This window comes from Lacerta agilis, chromosome 9 (assembly GCF_009819535.1).
Source record: "Lacerta agilis isolate rLacAgi1 chromosome 9, rLacAgi1.pri, whole genome shotgun sequence".
Taxonomy (NCBI): Eukaryota; Metazoa; Chordata; class Lepidosauria; order Squamata; family Lacertidae; genus Lacerta; species Lacerta agilis.
The window spans coordinates 32,777,355-32,797,245 of NC_046320.1; the positions used below are offsets into that span (position 1 = coordinate 32,777,355).

Below are 19,891 nucleotides of genomic sequence, written 5' to 3' on the forward strand. Positions count from 1 at the left end.
CATGTTCACCCTTCCACAACACAGAAAAGGAGGAAACTACCTTATACAGAGTGAGACCTTTAGTCCACCTAGCTTAGTATTGTGTACAGGGGCTCTCTAGGATTTCAGACAAGAATCTTTCTCCCAGCCCTACCACAAGATGCTGGGGATTGAACCTGCATGCAAAGCAGCTGTTTTACCACAGAGCTACGGCCCTTACCAAATTGTATGACAGAAGTCTATATCTGCTAGGAAACATTTACATGCACATATTCATAATTTTATTGGTATGCCGCCTTTCCACAGTTGTGGCTTACAACATGAAGAAAGCCATAACTACAACACAACAAAAGCAGTAATAATAAACAAAACATTAAAATACACAACCAAATTGAACAATTCCCATGTAAATCACAAGATCTCAAATAAATGTACAAAAACCCCAACAGCAACAACCCCTCCGCTTCAGCAAAAACCCCAGGACAAAACCCCAGCCCAAGGGTCTGTTCAGCAGCCATAGCTTTTTGTAGCTGGAGTCATTCAGGGCCCAGGTGGAAAAGGCCTACAACGCAGGAAGCAGGTCTTCCAGGACTCGTAGCCAAGGTGGCCAATGTCACAATTTCCTTCTGCTTTGCCAATGATACACGGCTAAACGGTAGTTATCACTGATTACTTTTAAAAATGTGTTTCTGTTTTTGGTCATTTGCATTCCATTTGATTTATCATGCTTTTTTGTCTATTTCAGTTCCGCCAGTCATAAGAGTGTTTCCCGAAAGCCAAGCAAGGGAGCCTGGTATTACAGCCAGCCTTCGGTGCCATGCAGAGGGTATCCCCAATCCAGTGCTTGGCTGGTTGAAGAACGGGATTGATATAACTCCAAAGTTATCTAAACAGTTAACTCTTCAAGGTAAAAGCGTAGGCATGTCTTTTTATCTGCACTACAAAGACTTCAGAGAGTAACGTGAACTTTTAAACTGGTGTAATTTATTTATCATGCCTTCAGGCAGAGCCTTGAGCAACAGGTATGATGTGTTAACTCCACCTCAGAAGTGAAGCTGACAGTTCTGAAGTCTACAAGTAACCTGTTCTATATATGTTTTCCTTTACTTCTCTGTCCATAGCTATTTTAAATTCACCTTAGTATGTTGTGTGAGTGTATCAAGTAATCTTTTTAGGAAATATTACAGGTGGGTAGCCGTGTTGGTCTGCCATAGTCAAAACAAAATCAAAAATTCTTTCCAGTAGCACCTTAGAGACCAACTGAGTTTGTTCCTGGTATGAGCTTTCGTGTGCATGCACACTTCTTCTTTTTAGGAAATGTTACCACAGTGAAGTATTTTCCAAGTGGTAAGTTTATAAAAAAACCAAGCACATGCTGTTTAACCAACTAACATATCTTCTCCTTTAATCTGTGAATATCAGTTTCTGAATTAGAATTTTTATAGACCAAATCCAATGCCTCTCTCTACCTGAGAGTTCACATGTGCATTGATTGAGCTGTGATGAAATGTGCTCACATTGGCACTGAAACAGAAAAAGGCATCGCTCCTCTCTGATAGCAAGCAGAAGAATGTGCATCATTGACCAACTGCATATTTGTGGCCACATTTTGTATCCCCCAAGTTAGGGGAGTCCAAGTTGGAGGGACAAAAGCTTTAAATGGGTTGGGCTAAAACAAATGCTACCAGTTTCATCTTGCGAGCAAAGTGACACAATAAAAATCATAACTCACGTACTCCCTTTTTTTTCTTCTGCATCCAGCAAATGGCAGTGAGGTCCACATTAGCAATGTACGCTATGAAGACACAGGAGCATACACCTGTATTGCAAAGAATGAAGCAGGGGTGGATGAAGACATCTCTTCACTTTTTGTGGAGGATTCTGCTCGAAAGACACGTGTGTACTTTTTATTTTTTTCCCCCTCATACCTAAAGAAGAAAAGCCATTGGTAATTGATAGGAAGTACTTAGAAACCGTAGGAGACACACACATAAGAAAAAGGTTTTACTGTCTCATAATATGTTTTGAGACATCCCTTGGAATGTTCTGATTGAGGCTAGATCATCAAATGTGGCAGGTTCATATAACTGGAAAGAGGTCAAATCACTGTAGCCTGCTCGTTTTCCCAGAACATCCTGTGCAAGGATTGCCTTGGCATCCATGTAATTGCCACAAATAACAGTCCCTCAAAAGCAATACTGACAAAAGCAACAACAGATCCCTATTTAAGAGGTAACAGAGATTGTATCTTTATTTTCACTTAGTCTTGCCTCTCATTCCTCAGGGGAACTGATATGTTTATGAAATCTATGAGTTTTCAGATATAATTCTAAACAGCTCTTCCAGGAACTTAGGGTGTCAGTAACTGGCCAAACAGCCTGACTGAACCTGCAATAAATATTTTGTCTTCGGTTTGGTTACAATAGTGTGTGTGTGTGTGTGTGTGTGTGTGTGTGAGAGAGAGAGAGAGAGAGAGAGAGAGAGGTGATATTATTAATTTAAGGCTTTAGTGCCTCCTTCCTGCTACAATCTCCAGAACCCTCTGAAAAGCTGATTTCCAGAATGGTATTTGGTGTAACATGGGTGGAACAATAAGAAATCAGGGACCACCTTTGTACGAAAAGTTGTGCTTTTTCATCGGATTTCAACCATTAACATCTAAGGTCTGAGGTCTGTTCAGTCGTATTTTTGACTTTATTATCTGGGAATGCATTGGGAATCTTATGGAGGGGAAATGTGTTGCTTCATGGAGTCAGCATAAATATCAACAACAGTCATTTCCTTGATTTGTGTTGTATTTGCTTACAGTGTGTTGTTTATGGAATAAGTTGATGTTCTAAACATCAACTTTAAGTATTGACCAAGCAAAATTCCAGTCCCCAGTGCTTTCTGTGCCAGGCTTATTGCCATAGAAGTGTGAGGTATCAAAAGTGGGGAGAGAGACCTCCTTTGTGCATCTACCAAAATAAAAAATAAAAAAATACAATGGTAGAAAGTGTAACTAGATGAGAATGGGGGTTGGATGCAGGGGTGTGTAGGTGGAAAGGTGATCTTTTTCCCAAGTTAAATTTTTTTCCCCTATGACCAAAGAGAAATGTAGTACTCACTACATTATTAGTCACAAAGGTTGGTATAAAGCTTATATAGCAATAGTATACACATTTGCACAACAGAAAATCCCACTGTGTTCAATGGGGCTTATTGCCAGGTAGCACTAAGGTGTAGTTTGGCTTCCCATTGCAATTTATTTTTTACCGATGGTTTTTGTAGATCCTTGAGATTACCTTTCTAATTCTAATGATTGGAGATGGAAATGGTATTTCTAAATGTGAACTTTGTTGCTGAGAAAATATTCAAATGTTTTTTCCAGCCTTCTGCTGCTTCTCCTCTTCCTAGCTAGGCTGACACTGACATTGTCATAAATATATAGAAGGAAGCCCAATTATAGTTACAGTAGTCATCTATGTCAGTACATCACTTCTAAGAATATTTCATAGCATTGGATACTATTCAATAATTTGATTATCTGGCTGAAGAATAAAACACTACTTGATATATTTGGTGACCTCTTACAAGTAAATGTCGTAAGTGCCATCTGTCTTCAAATGGCAGCTTCTCTGCTATGTTGTCTAGGTGATGAAGTGAACTTGAATGAAATTAATAGTCACTAGTGAGGCTGTTTCCCACCTGGTAGCAGTAATTCTTACACAGTCAAAATAGACCATCACAGTGCCTAATAAAAACTTGTCATTACAAAACAGATATATCTTTACTCTCATCCCCACATAATAATATTCCTAGAAGCTGTCCAACAGGCTTGAGCCACACAATCTTGTGCTCAGTCCCACTGAAATCACTAGAGTTACATATGCTCGGGTAGATGCAATAGTCCTCAGTACGACTGTTGTTTTAAAGAAAACAGTAGTTGATTTATCACAATGTGAAGCAAACGGCTATTTTTTATTTGTATGTTTATTTTGCTTTTACCAATCAACAGCCCCATATGGCAAATGAAGTTACGTTGGCAGGTGTGGGAAGCCAACCCTCCCCCCCCCCATCCCTATACTAAATGTTACATGTGCTAAACCTCCATAACGCCGCTGGTGGTGCTGCCTGAATGGAGAGGAAGAGTTCAGTGCCCTTCTCCTACTTATGAATAATCTGCTTAAAATCACACACACCACAACCAATTTACATTTATACTGTGCCACCCGCATTCTAAGGCAGGATGTTAGCAACAAAAGAAGCTGTCTTATAGAAAGTCAGGCAGTTTGTCTGTCTAACCCATGGGTAGGCAAACTAAGGTCCGTGGGCCGAATCTGGCCCAATCACCTTCTAAATCTGGCCCGGGTATGGTCCAGAAATCAGCATGTTTTTACATGAGTAGAATGTGTGCTTTTATTTAAAATGCATCTCTGGGTTATTTGTGGGGCATAGGAATTCGTTCATCCCCCCCCAAAAAAAATAGTCCGCCCCCCCAAGGTCTGAAGGACAGTGGACCGCCCCCCTGCTGAAAAGGTTTGCTGACCCCTAACCCAATATTGTCTGCTCTGACTAGCAGAAGCTGTCCAGACAGGATGTTCTCCTCCAGCTGCTTTCTTTTCTATTTAAGAGGGGGAGGTGGTGCCAGAGATTGAACCTAGATCATTCTGCATGCAAAGCATGTTCTCTACCACTAAGCTTTGGTCTCCTCACATTATGTTTGGTTCCTTCTCAGTGGTAATCTCAGTGGTTCCTTCCAACTATTCCACCAATAGCTGCATCCTAGCCCCTGCCCTCAAATCACAGTTCCTTTCTTCTTTGTATGCTATTCCCCAATCTCAGTATTCATTATCATTACCTCCCCTGCTCCCCACTCTGTGGGCATTAACAGAAAAAAGAAAAAAGCCTATCAACATTCCTCATGTTTCAGCTGCAGTCGTCTCTGGGAAGCTAGAGAGAAACCTGAGGTCCTGTCCCTTCCATACCTTCTAGGGCATCAGTCCCTGCCTTTCATCTTTTTAATATTATCAGTGGTCACAATGTTGAAGGAATGGGAGCAGGTGACAGAACACATGTCCCTTTGCTTCAAACTTCTCATAATATGTTCCCCATGGAGCACATTCATTGTGAGCTATTTAGTGGATGATAATCCTGGTCTACCTCACAAGGTTGTTTTGGTTGAAAGAAACAAAGATATTGGGACAGTTTGTTTTCCTAAAAGCACCGTATAAAAGAGAAATAACGAATGCTATGGTTGCAAAGCATGAAAAATATTATTCTTTCTGGAATTAAACCTATGAACCTGACTAGTAAAAGTTAATAATATGGTAGGTAAGGAGATGATTTACTTCTTATTTTCTTTTTATAAAATAAACTTTAAATCTGAATTTATAAGACATTCAAGAAGTACTACAAACCATAAAATGTGAGGCAGGTGAAATGTTTTTTTTGTTGTTGTTTTTTGCCAAAGCTGAGCAAACACAGCACAAAACACCAAGCATGTTTTTTACTTCCGCCGCTCAGTCCCTTCCTTCCCATCTATCAAGCTAATTTGGAACATCACCAGCCAGCACATGAGAACATAAATCACCTGTAAGGACCTCCCTGTGGTAGGTCTCTTTTAGTAGAAAGCTCAATCCTGATAATTCTAGCATTTTCCTTGTCACTGTGCTTTAGTTTGCAAGTGAACAGAACAGACATTTGCTGTGAACTTCAGTTTTGATTGATTTGGGGGGGTTTGCCTTGTAGAAGTCAGAGCTGAAGTGATTGCTATGGCAAAAGGATTAAACCAAGAATTGTAAATCTGAAAAGTAATATTGATTTCAGCAATAATTTACTACAGCATGCCCAATAATTGTGCCAAGCCTCTTAGCTGCGTATTTACTTGGTTCTCTCGGAACCAGGTGGCAGACATTCTGATTTTATTGTAAATATGAGACACAATCATGCCTAAGTTAAGCACTTTGAACTTACTCCTATTGATTTCAATGAGAAAACTGAAGTACTTGTTTTGTTCTCTCCCAGTGAAATCAATGGAACTTCAAGGTGCTTAACTTTTAAAAGATAATCTTTATGGTGAGTAAATATACCAAACATTATTATTATTACTATTATTTTTAAAATAAGGAATCTGGTTCCCTCAGTCCCATCTAACAATTTTCACCATGGCACACTCATGCAAGAGTTCAGCGTTAGTGCCCATATTTGAATTTTTCAATTACCTATATTGTGTTATTTGCAACCTAATCTCTCAGTTGCTCTTGCAGAATGAGTATATCCAGTGCTATTTTTCTAGAAGAGGAGTCGCCAGAACTCACCATGAACACCTCCCTTCTTCTCTTACAGTGGCAATGGTGCCCACTTGAGAGGTGCTGAAACTGAGTTCTGGTGAGTTCTGCCTGAAAAGAAGTCATGAGTATATCTAATTTCATAGAATTGTAGAGCTGGAAGGGGCCCCCAAGAGTCATCTTGTCCAATCCTCTGCAATGCAAGAATAATTTAATACTCATATGCAAATATGTTGTTGAAAATAGAATGATGATAGCGACAAAGGAAAAAAAGGAAAGTCCAAAAAGGTTTAGGGAGGAGAGTAGTGTATTATACAGAAGTGGCTTGCTGACCTTCCTGCTGCCTTGCTCCTCCCCTCCCTCCTCCTAGTAAGCAACATTGACCCACCTACCAGGAAAATAGTCTAGTGGCATTAGAAGAGAAATAATGTGGAGCCCTGGCTCTCTCCTATAGTCATGTTCTTCACCTTAATGGCTGCGACACCAGATGTGTCAGTGTCAAGATTAACCTATGCTGCCATCATACAGTTCTTTTTCCATTGTTCTCCATTAGCACAATATATATATATATATATACCTGCTCCATTATTCTTAGGTTCTACTTTTGGCAAAGTAGCCCTCCGCTGCGTAAATCCATCACAGGACACTTGAACACCTGCTTTTTCTGGCTTTGATGGGTAAAAAAGAAAGTGCCCTAGTTTAGTTATATGTCTTCCAACCTGCTATCGAGAGAAAGTTCCATGTGGTCCAGACATCAAACCTGCCGCAAAGCCTGCTCTGTGTTGTAGAGTTATACAACTTTTATGAATTAATACAGATGAAAGGTTTTGGTCATAAGCCTCAGAAGCTTTCTTCTTCGTCTAAAGGAATGTGCAGCAATGCACTGAAATAAAAAAGTTTCACAATGTAAAGTTCAGTCTTGACATACCTTCTCACCACAGCCCTGGAGATAGCTTTTTGGACCTCATGCATCATCTGCTTGCCTCTAAAGAGGAGCTTGGGAGGGCTGGATTTTGTTGAGTGTGATAAAGGTTCTTATATCTCACTGGGCTATACAGAAGTAAAAGATATGAAGCATCCATTTCTCTTCTGCTGGATTTCTTTGACAGCAACAACAAAATCAGAAACTCGAATTTACTGGTGAGAAGTGGTTAATATGAAGCAAACCTTCAAAGCACTTAGAATTTGAGATTAGATTTTAAAGATGTAATAACCTACAGTGTGGTTTGTTAGGAGATTAATATGCCGGCTTTTATAGCAGGCAGGAAAATGGAGTGATGGATAAGACCTTCAGTGGACTATGTGATGCCTGTTGCTGTTAGCAAGAATAAAAGGAAATAAATAGTCTGAGCTTTGGCTTTGGTTGCAGTTGGAGGATATAATTTTATTTTAAAGTTTCCTGCAGATAACACACTCTTGTCACATTTCTGCTCCCGAGAGAAGCCAGTACTACTAAGATGGTAACAATTCATCATCAAAATGGAAATTCAAGATTAAAGTCAATGAAAAACACTGTGAAAGCATTTTATCCTGCAGTTGTTACATTTTGTCTTCAAGAAGCAATGAGTTAAGCTTCTTTGACAGCTTGGCGCAATTTTAACAAAAGATGGTAATCTGGTAAACCCTTTTGACACTCCTATTAGTATTGGAACAACTTAATATATCTCTCAGTCCTAAGAGATTTTTCCTTCCTTTGTATATACGTAACATGCCCGTTTGCATGTTGTCAACACTTATTTTATATGTATTGTGTTCCAGAATAATCACAGAAGTATAATAATTAACTCCACAAGAGACTTCAGGCAAACTCCAAAATTCAGGAGTCATAAACTTAGAGTTGAAATGTGATTTGGAAATAAAGTTTCATCTCATTCCACAAAACCATGTCGTGTCCTTGTGAGCCCATAAACTGAAAGATAGCAAGGCCTGTTCACAGGACCGGTGCTAGGGCTTCTGGCGCCCTAGGCAAGACCAATCTTCTGGCGCGCCCCCCCCCCGCCCCCTGCCAAAGCCTGCTTTAGCGGAAGGTGGGGGGGTGGAGAGGCAAGCAGCGGTTTCTCCGCTGTACTGGAGAAGCCGCTGCTTGCCCGTTCCGCCCCCGCCAAAGCCTACTTTAGCGGGAGCCGGGGGCCGGGGCGACGGCAGCATCCTCCAGCGGGCGGCCAGGCGGCAGCTTGCGGGCTGCCGGGCAGCGGGCGCAGGTGGGCCAGCAGCGCCCCCCTCCATTTTCACACTCTAGGAGGTTGCCTAGTTCGCCTAAATGGACACACCGGCCCTGCCTGTTCAATCAGACCAAAGTCCTATCTTGTTCAGCATCCTGTTCAGACAGTGGCCTATGAAAAGCCCACAGACCGGGCAAGAGTTCAACAATGTTCTCCCCACTTGGGATTCACAGCAACCGGCATTCACAGCCATACTGTACTGCCTCTGATAGTAGAGGTGGAACATAGCTATCATGGCTAGTAGCCATTCATAGCCTTAACCTCCATGGATTTGTCTATCCCTCCTTTAAAGGCATTCTCTGTGGCAGCCATCACTACATCTTGTGAGATAATGTTCATTGGTGCATTAGCTTCATACCTGTGATTGGGAGGCCTTAACATTCAGAGGGGCAGTTAAACAACAATAGGACAAGTATTTCTATTATGTTCCTAAAGGACAAGCAGAGCAATCCTAACCCCTGATCCATGCTGCAGGTAAGGTTTAGGTGTTTCGTGAAGGTATCCCTCTGCTGGGCACATTGAAATGGATCAACTGGAACCAAAGCCCTTCCAATTCTGAGGAGGTACGTGAACTGTGTCCTCAGACTGTGCCAGTTTGCATAGCGGAACAGGTGCAAAACATCCCACTCCACCTTCCGCATTGACCAGCAGGAGCTGGCAGAACTGCAGATGTGGTTGGAAAATCCAGCCCAAGCTAGGATTGCTCCTTAGACTCAGTTGGTGGGGATCCTATAGCTCATAATAGAACCCTGTTCCTTCAGTCTGTGGCATGCACACATGCACAGGCACTCAGATTGCCACATTTTATAGGGAATAGGAGACTTGTGTGCCCCCTTCCATAAACCTTTCCAACGCTTCTCAAAGTCTGGGGCTGCAACCCTAACCCTGGGAGTAAGCCCTGTGGAATTCAGTAGTATTTATTTCCAAGGATTGCCACCTGACTAGCTAAAAACAGCTCTGTTAGGTCCTAGAAAATATTTCTCTGTGCATGGGCAATGTACCCGTGGCAGACTAAATTGAGCCACTACTATTTTAGTGTCTCCTGTCTGTTGTTATCCTTTCTTTCACAACATTCACAATGATTACTGGGTGTATACTGTGGTAGTGCATTTGTATAAATTGTGTTAGCCACAGAAGTGTAATAGAGATGGTGATGGTGATGATTAAAATAAGACTGACTTAAAACATAAGAACCATAGAGGAATCACGTGTTACTCACTATTCTTCCATCACTGTAAGGTCTCCCATCCTCTGTAGGTCTGTTGAGAAGGCATTTTAAACCCTCATGCTCTCACACATCTTCCAAAGGGGTTCTGTGTCTTCCCAGAACGTGTCAGTTTCCTCAAAAGTAGCCATGGTGACCCATCTTAAGTCATGTGGACATCTGAGGTCACCGTTAACGCTTTGATCGATGAACTTTCAAGGATACCCTATGAATATATTTCAAACTTGGATCCCTGTTCCTTGAAGGCCCCAGGATGACATTTTAAAAGGTGTCTTTATTCATGTTTGACACAGTGGAATTGTAGGCATATCCTAACCTTGAGGTCCCTTTATTTGTGTGACACTTGCTTGTGATAGAACTGTGGGAATGGGATATCATATATATCGAACATTATCATTGCTGTTACACTGTAACAGCATAATAAAATGCTTGAACTTCTGTTGCACCATTTCCTGGGTCACAGATGTAATATAAGATGGTATTCAACTCAAAGTAAACCTATTGAAATTAATGGACTTAACTTAGTCATGTTCATTAATTTCAGTGGGGCAGCAGTGTGTAAGATTTAGTGGAATAGCATCTTAAGTTTTCAGCTGTAATATTTTTCAATCAGATATTTCTTTTTTAAAAAAAACCACTCTTGCTATTTCTATTATTATGATAATTTTCAAAAGCTTACTTTTAACAACAAAGGTTAGATTTGAATTTCCTCTGGAATATTTTTTTAAATAATGCTGTTCCATTTCAGGTGATCTGGATTTCATGTTGTTTACCTGTTAATGAAGTGAGAGGAAATTTTGCCACCCAAATATTTTGCAGTAATTTATAGATGAGTTGAATATTTGATGCTCAATTAATATTTCATCCTGCATTTTTTATTCTTTAACATCCATTACAGTTCCCCATGTTACCCAGTTAAGCAGCTGTGGCTCTGTCACATTCTATGAAGCAACTTCTATAAATCCTTTCATCTGTTCACCCACAGCAAGCTGAAAATTATCTGCTTCCTGCATTTTGTGTCTAGAGGCTATGTTTAAAAAATAATATGCCTTTTCGCTACCATTAAATAGATCAATTTCTAACACCAGGGCATTTTTTGCATGTCAAAGTCTTATCACCTAAGAAGAGGTTATGTGCTCTGAATGCTACTGACTTCCGAGGTTCATGGCCATCTTCTCCTGCCAGGCCTATAGAACAGCATGAGGCTAAAAGCTTTTTTGACTCTGATTTATTGTCTAAATTTCTTCCACAGGGTCTTTCACAGGTCTCTGTTGCATCTCATACACAGCAATGCCTCTTTACCTCATTTCTCTGGGAATAAGTTGTGCTGGCATTTTATGATATGCCTAGGTATGCAGAGCTGAACAAAGGCTTTCCAGGGACTCAATCTCAAACAGATTTTTTTTATAAAACAACAACAACTGTTGGGGTCATCTTTGTTTCCAAAGCCCATAAAGCATCTGTAGATTACCAAGGGTTTATTTATAAAACAAGATTCAGCAGTTATCTCTGGGGTTATTATTCTAAGGTTATTATCTTGAGATAAAAACCCTGTCTACAGAATTTTCAGGAAATTTTAGCTGCACATAACTAGCTTGCCTATATGTGGGGAATTTATGCGGTCTGTAGAACTGTGTGGTTTCTATAGATAAAACACATCGTTTTAGTTATGTTGTGGTTGGAGCCAGACCTGCTGCTCTGTGAATGGAAGGGCCCCTTCTATTCTGAACAGTGAGCTGGATCAAGCAGAGGTGCCCAAAATGGGCACGCCTGCGGTTGAAAGAAGGGAGGTTAGTTTTGCTGATTCCCCTTTCCCTTTGTAGCCCCCCATTGGCACCTCCCATGCTGGTCCCCCAAGTACCCAGAACAGATTTTTGAAGGCATTAGGCTCTCCATGGAACATATCATTGAAAGATATAAAGAATTAATGATTTAAGATGACAAAGATTGACAGTTAAGGAGTCATGGAAAGGGACACAAAGTTAAAATGGACATCCGCAGGACCTGTGGCAAGAGACTCTTCAGGCCAATGGAATAAACCAATGTTAGTGTGGAGACCCTACAATTTTTAAAGACTGAGGGGATGGTATAAAAGGATGTCATATAGAGGAGGGTGAAAGGTTGTTTTCTGCTGCTCCAGAGAAGTGGACACGGAGCAATGGATTCAAACTACAAGAAAGAAGATTCCACCTAAACATTAGGAAGAACTTCCTGACAGTGAGAGCTGTTCGGCAGTGGAATTTGCTACCAAGGAGTGTGGTGGAGTCTCCTTCTTTGGAGGTCTTTAAGCAGAGGCTTGACAGCCATCTGTCAGGAATGCTTTGATGATGTTTCCTGCTTGGCAGGGGGTTGGACTGGATGGCCCTTGTGGTCTCTTCCAACTCTATGATTCTATGGTACCTAAGCAATGTGTGGGCAATCTAGAATTAGCAGCAGGGCTTCTGTGGATTCAGGAAGCAAATAACAGAAAGCAATGGAAAGAACTTAAAGATGTGTATAGTCGAATATGGACGTGAAATGCTACAAAAGAAGACGAATGTGGACTTCCACACTGCACAATTGTGGATCCTACCCATGGCCTCCCCCCCCCCCAGAATTTAAGGTTTTATTCAACTAATGTTTAGCGAGAATAAACCCATTGAAATGAATCAACTTAAGTTAGTCCTGTCCATTAATTGTGATAGGTCTCCTCTGAGTAAACATTAGTTGAATACAACCCTTACTAAATAATAAATACAGTTCTACCACTTTCTTATAACTCCACCAAGATGGTATATAGGAAGCAGAAAATGCAATCATAAACTGTGGCTGATACAATATTGGTCCTGGATTCATTTATACCTGACTGGGACCTTAGACAGGATCAGTCACATTTACTGATTGCATATTATGTTTTCTGTAGGGCAGCTCCTAAAGAATTTGAAACTTCAGTATATCCAGGAACTGCTTGGGGGGGAGGGGGCGGAAATGGATCTGTTTTGTCAGGAGACAAAAGCTTAAATGGGATTCCACACCCTACCCGATCTCCAATAACCTGTCATGGGGACTTCAGTTGCACAACTCTTCACAGCACTTTCCTTGATACCTCAGCAGTCATATTGTGTATCTAGGCTGCCCTCAGTTTTTTTTCTCTCTCACCTCTTCCACCTGGGATTTGGATTTTCTGCCTGTTATCTCTCCTTCCTTTCTCAATCTCATACTGTGTACCAAATCACACAATGCCATTACCTTACAAGTATGACTTTATCAACGATTGAGGCCTTGAACCAAGGCTCAGAGGACCCAATCCTAATTAAATTTGTGTCTTCTCAACCATGAATCTTAATGATAGCAGAGATAAAAAGAGATTCAGAACAAAGTTGCCACAGTTCTTGTTGTTGTTTTGTATTGTAGTTCCTGTGCTTTTAACTTGGCATGATATACCAAAATCCAAGTGCAGATTCCCCCCTTTTTTCAAAACCAGAGAAAATAGCCTGTTGGTTCTTATGTAACAAATTTTTGTTGTATTAAAAATGGTGATATATTTTCTGCATAACTGTCCTTGAACTGCAAATATACTCAACCAAATATTGATTCAGTCAATAAAACTTGCCAGTTAATGCACAAGAATGTTGCAAAATTATCAAATATGTCTGTTAATAGGTAGGAAAGTAGTATTACATTTCTTTTGATGAGACTTTTTACTTGTATATTCATTGGTTCATTTCTCTCAAAGTAATTTAACTACTGTTTTGGTAATTTTTCAAATGAAAAATTGAAATATTCAGATGATCTTCCAGAATAAAAAGTTTTTATTGGATTAATCAATCTCCAGCAACCTTAATGGAAGTTACAAACTAATAATATATGGCTTGCTGTTTCAATTTACAGTGGTACCTCTGGTTATGTACTTAATTTGTTCCAGAGGTCCGTTCTTAACCTGAAAACGTTCTTAACCTGAAGCACCACTTTAGCTAATGGTGCCTGCCGCTGCGCTGCTGCTGCCCGATTTCTGTTCTCATCCTGAAGCAAAGTTCTTAACCCGAGGTACTATTTCTGGGTTAGCAGAGTCTGTAACCTGAAGTGTCTGTAACCCGAGGTACCACTGTGTTCACAATTTTTTCTGAGGTGGTCAGGATGAGAGAGCACTTTGTATTAGATAAAGGTCTGAAACGAGTATAGTTTTATTTACTGCCCAACTAGTATGTTTGCTTTTAACGTATTTTTATCGTATTGGAATCTATTGGTGGGTCTCTGGACCACAATAAAGAATTCAATAGAATTGGAAGAAATTTCTTCACAGATACTTCACAGATACTCATCAGAGTAGTGTTACCCCACTGAAGCTCCATCCTAAAGAGCTAAAGGTATCCCTTGAAACTTGCAAGAGAAAATGTCCTTAAGTTCTGCCAATATTTGGCCTGAAAGTTAACAGAAGTAGGGAAAATGCCAAATAGGGGCAGGTCTCATTGGCTACTGAAAGCAAATGTTTAAAGTCCATATTTTTTATACACTGAATAATACAAGATCTACCTTTGTCAGGACCAAATGTGTGGTGAGGTGGTGAGGGGAACTATGATGGAGAGACCCAGAGCACAAATACAGATATGACTTCTTAATGCCAAGAATTTGCCTTCCATCATTATCTTTAATACTAAACATGAATGAGTGGCTATTAGTTTGGTCATTCTATTACTGATACATAATATAAGGATTTTGCCTTAAGCCTATCAACCCAATGTAACATGATTAGCTCAGGAAAATGTTTGGATTTTCAGTGGAGCGAATAAGATTCCTGCATAGCAGAGACAAAAATAACTGAAGGAGGGAAACTAATTAACTTTCTGCCTTTTAAAAAAAATTCTAAGAAAAAAAATATTGGTGTTCAAAGGTTCTTGTAGACTATTGAATTCTCTGATGTATCAGTTTCCTGTGAGTGATCTGTTTCTGAAATATCTTGGGAACTTTTAACTTCTACTTTGATTGGGTTGTGTCTGATTTTGTCAATTTATTTTATGATCGTGCCTGAATCTGCCTAGCTATGCTTCTAAAACAGAAAAAATAATAATGATGTCATAGGTTGGATAATAAGCATTTGGGGTTCTGTTTCATTTTTCAATTGTAAATGTTTAAACCCAAACTCCATGAACTGGAGCTCAAATCTCAATAATAATAATCTCTTGTAAATATACTAGAAAGTTTTTTTGTTTTTGTTTTTTGCTAAAGAAAATTATTGCCTTCAGTTTTGCCTTTTGGAGGTACTAAGAAGCATCCCATAAGCTTCAAAGGAGTCAAGATCATGCAGAGCAGTTCTAAAGTGTCATTCGAATGCACCATTCATAGAATATTTTTAAATGTTTCACCTCTTTGAGATGTGATGAAGTGCTCCCCATTAGAATTATTCATTCTAAACACAATAAGACTAGCTGAAGTATCCTTATCGTCTATATTTCCACTTAAAAATCTTTTTAAAAAAAGCTTTGTGGTTCACATTAGCTTATTCATCTTCATTGAAACGTGCTAAATTCCATTAATAAATATGAAGTAAGTATATATCTAGGAGTCGAACAACCAGAAGTTTTGTTAGATAGTTGATGTGTGCAAATCAATCTTGTACCACGTTCCTAATTTTAGAAACTGATGTTCCATTGCATGTTATTTTCATACTCATCTGTGTCTTCTGTTCTTTTCCTCTTACATGCTGCAGTTGCAAACATACTGTGGAGAGAGGAAGGTACTAATATAATTTTTTCCCATCCTGTAGTAATTTTCTTGTCTGGTGTACATATTAAATTTATAGTTAGACAATAGCTATAGCAATTACATTTTAATTATCTTTGCTTCTAATTCTGTTATACAGTGTGTCATTGTCAAGGATAGAAAAAAAACCTAATTATTATTTGGGGTGGGGATGAATCCTTGGTTGCAGTATCTGTAAATGTTTATCTTTTCCTTCTCTATTTGTACCTAACAATAACCCATGTTTCAAAAAGGCTTACGGGCATATCTGAGTTACTGTTAAAACTCCCTGTGGGAACTGTGCCCTTAACTTGTCCTGTTGCTGTCATAAATCATTTGGCCAATCAGCTTATCTTCAGTCAGAATGTTGACCCAGGAATGTGAATCATTCTTATTTTGCCAAGAGTGCTATCTAGAGAAACTCCCCGAGTAACAGAGAAGTGCTGTTATCTGATTACTTGGTGAGACAAAACTAAAAAGCTTTAAAACTTGGGAAGTTTGTGTGGGGTGGGAGAGCGAAGGTTGGAGTTTACCAAAACCTACTGCTTGTGATACAGAATAAAAGATTACGGCCAGAAGTTTTAATTTTATTATTATTATTATTTTACCCTGCCCTTCCTCCGAAATGAGCTCAAAAGGCTATGACTCAAGTGATAGGCAAATATCCTTTAGCTGTTCTTTTCTTCTCTTTTTGCTTTTAATTTCTTTCTTTTTTGTGATAAGCAAATGTCCTTTAGGTCAGTTCAGAAGCAACATAGCATTTATTTACTAGTTGAATTTCAGAGAGTTGTCCTTAAAATTTGGAACCTTGGCCCATACTTTTTAGTTTAGGGGACGTTTTCTTGCAACAGTGTGTATGTTAGGCAAAATTGTATACACAAATGTGTGTATTAGGAAATTTTCACACTAAAATTAAAATGTTGGCGAACTTGCATATTGATGTGGAAATGTGGAAAATTGAACTTGAAAAAATAAGGGTATGAGAAAAACCAAAACTGACAAATTTTCCTATCCATACCTCCAGCCATGGTGCTGAACATGCTCACTCCCCTCCTTAGGGTGGCTGGTTGTGTGTGTGTATTTAAGTGCAATAACTCATTCAATATGTCTAGTTTTGTCCTCGGGTCTCACCACGCATAGGGAACATTCAAAATATAAGAGAAAACAATGGATAAAATAGTCAATATATTAAAGAGAAAAGCAAAAATTGATCCTGAATTATAATTTAAATTTCCAGTCTTATAAATCTTGAACGTACAATGTACATATATTCAAATTCCTCAGTTATTACCTCAAACAAAAATAACTGTTTACATTTTAATTATCTAGCTTTTAAAAAGAAATATTTACATTGCTTACATCTGAAACTGAGATGGTTATTGGCATACTGTTTTCTATAGGGGTTCAAGACATATCATGGAAAAATATTGGAGTAGGCCCATTGAAATTAATGAACATAACTTAATTTTGATAGGTCTTCTCCAAATATTACTAATATTGTATGCAACCTATGCGATTTTCAGAATCAACAGACACAGTAAGTGTAAATGAGCACAGTGGTACCTCTGGTTGCGGATGGGATCCGTTCTGGAGGTCCCAAGGTTTTCGCAACCAGAGAGACTGCTTCTGCACATGCACGCGCAGCAAAAACCTGGAAACATACTTCCGGGTTTGCTGCTTACATATCCTGAAGTTTACGTAACTGGAGGGATATGTAAGTGGAGGTACAACTGTATAGCAAAATAGTAGGTAGGTTTTTGGAAAACATGTCAAAAATCAGAATTTGAGTGAGAAAGCCAGCAGTTAGAATGCATATGCTGGCTGGAACCTGTGTAACAGAAATAGAATGGTTTATATTAGGCAATGTCTGCTTGCTCTTTACTGTTCTTCAGAGAGATTTGAAATTTCCAAATGTCATGTTTTATTCACTGTCTTTGCTAGCAAAGCACACATACATATAGAACTGCCAACTGTATACAACTGGCACCTGTCCCTATGCCTTGAACAGACATTAGGTGACAGTGCTCCAAGCTGAGAAAAAATTCACTTGCTGATTTCTTCAAATCAAGCTGTTATTAAAGACACAGGAACTACTTGTTTTGGGGTTGTCTCACAACTATAGATGTATTCTTGTCAAAAATAGATGTCTACTTTCAGTGCAATATTGGGGTATATCAAAACCCATGACATAGGATGACCATTGAAACACAGTGGTTCCTTTGAATGGCCGTAATAAAACGTTGAATTTCAGAGAAGCCATTGGAATGTGTCAAGGTGTACACCCTGAAAAGACTTGTCACTTGCTGGATACATTTTTGTTTTGAGGCTGGCCTTTTAATTTATTCCCCCTCCCCCTTGCTGGTTTTTCTTCTTTTCTTTTATAACTTTTATCTGCCATGTTTATTTTTGATAGTTGGCTTTACATTTGCCTTTGTAGGCAACCTTGAATGGTTTGGTTTTTGAACTAGAAAGATTCTAAACACTCAGAGAGAATTCTAGCTATTCCAGATGACCACAGTTATGTATTGGTTTGTTCCTCCAAAAAGACGTAGCTGTCTGCTGGGTCTATGTCAGCTGAGTTTCTGAATGGACATGCAGGCAAATTGAAAAGGGATGGGTTTTGCTGACGGCCCTTGCCATCCTTCATTCCATCTTCATTAAAAAAAAATGAATTTCTGAATGCACTGAGATAGTTGCATCCTGCTAAATTTCCTTTAGATTTGGGTTTCGTAGTCTGCCAGGTCAATGAACAGATTCTTCATTCAGGTCACTGTGAGAAATTGAACACTTATCTGTGTGAAACAAGGAGCCATCCCTGCAAGACCTTAGGAAGCTTACAGCCCAACCCACCCCTTCTCCCTGTCACCATTTTGCTACCACATAGCCTGTAATTCTGACACCATGTCAAAGGAGATTCAATCCCTAGTAATGTGTAAGAAGTATGAAAAACTGAAGCACAAAGTCAAAATAACGTGTGCAAAGAGGAGGCTGACCATGCAGGAACTAATTTTTTGGCTTCCAGTTCTGTAGCCAATTTGTGAGAATATTTGTGCAATACAATGATACTTTTACAGTGCTTCAAAGTATAGGGTTGTATGCAAACACTTCCACTGACACAGGCCAGCCAGGATGCTCACTTTTCACTGAGCACCTGGCCACCTGCACCATATCCCAGTCTGTTCCAGCAGATTCTTCAACACCTCAACTTTTTAAAGTTCTGAGGTTGGCCAAGCTCTGGTGCCCCAAATTGTAGGGACAAAAGTACTTTTTGTTACAGCAAAGCTGGATGGGGTACAAACCGTAAAATATGTTTTCATATGATAATACACTTTTTTAAAAAAAATCACTTAGAAACCCAAACCTTCCATAATTTCTGTGTTGCCATGAACCTCTATTTTACCTCTTCCAGCCCTCACAAATGGCACAATGAGAAAATGTAAATAATTTATTATTTCTCGTTGATCCTAAATGAATAATAAATTCCTTACGTTCTCTTTTGTTGCAGGTATTTTCAAAGTATGCCATATATTTCCAGACTAATATTCATGAAGCCATTTTGTTTCTCAGGGGGGTTATAATGTGAAATCTTGTATCACATTAAAATTTCATTTTAAGTCTACAATGTTGTTGTTTTTAATAATCCCACAGGATTAGCTTAATTAATTTTACACACATTAACAAAATATTATCTGGCCAAAAAAAATTAGTCAAAGCTTTGGTGCATGAACTTTTTTCCCCCTGAGTGGTTTAATTTTGTACTTTTAAACATGTTTTTGTTCCTAAGGTCTGGGAATTGGGAATATGTTCTATGTATTTTATGAAGATGGAATCAAAGTGATACAGCCAGTGGAGTGTGAATTCCAGAGACATATTAAGCCTAGTGAAAAGCTCCTTGGATTCCAGGCAAGTATTCTGAAACATCTAGTTACTCTTTCCTTCCACCATGCTTGTTATTGCAAAAAGCTGAATATGCTCTTTGAAATGTTCTATCTGCTAATGAAGCAATGGTTGACAAATGTTCCCTGCTCCTTTCTGTCGTTGGGCCTCCACAACAATAGAAGACCCTGACTTGATTGGCTCCAAAGAACTATGGACAGAAGGAGAAAATGTGTCCATGCTGTGCCATAGACTCTCGTGCTCAAGCGCTTGTGGAAGTCTTGCCTCGGCGTGGTGCTAGATTGTTACATTAGCTGTGCAGTAGTATGACTGCCATGGCAAATAAGGAAAATCCAGGCTGTAACAACCAAACTCTAGAAAGAACTCATGCAAAGGCTTACTACTGTAAATTGTTGCCATACTTTGCAAATGCGTCAAGCAGTGATTAATAGGTCAATCTGATCTTACCTTGGAATCTGAGTAAGAAAGCCACAGGTTGCTTCATTGCCATGTGACCCTACTTTTTATAAACTTTACTTCTATGTACCCATTTACATGTGCCTGTGTATCGAAGATCAGATAGACCAGGGGTCGGCAAGGTT

At 39.3% G+C, this 19,891-nt stretch overlaps 1 protein-coding gene across 2 annotated transcripts in view; it reads left to right on the forward strand.

The window, feature by feature from the left end:
- The window catches only part of FSTL5 (follistatin like 5), a 318,694-nt gene that overhangs the window by 261,361 nt on the left and 37,442 nt on the right, over positions 1–19,891 (forward strand). Inside the window, exons 9-12 of one of the 2 annotated variants that reach the window (XM_033159896.1) lie at positions 725–886; positions 1,741–1,875; positions 15,382–15,408; positions 19,198–19,316. In XM_033159896.1, coding sequence (XP_033015787.1) covers positions 725–886; positions 1,741–1,875; positions 15,382–15,408; positions 19,198–19,316 — 443 coding nt within the window. The remainder of the gene's footprint in view (positions 1–724; positions 887–1,740; positions 1,876–15,381; positions 15,409–19,197; positions 19,317–19,891) is intronic. The other variant, XM_033159897.1, reaches the window with a different exon arrangement.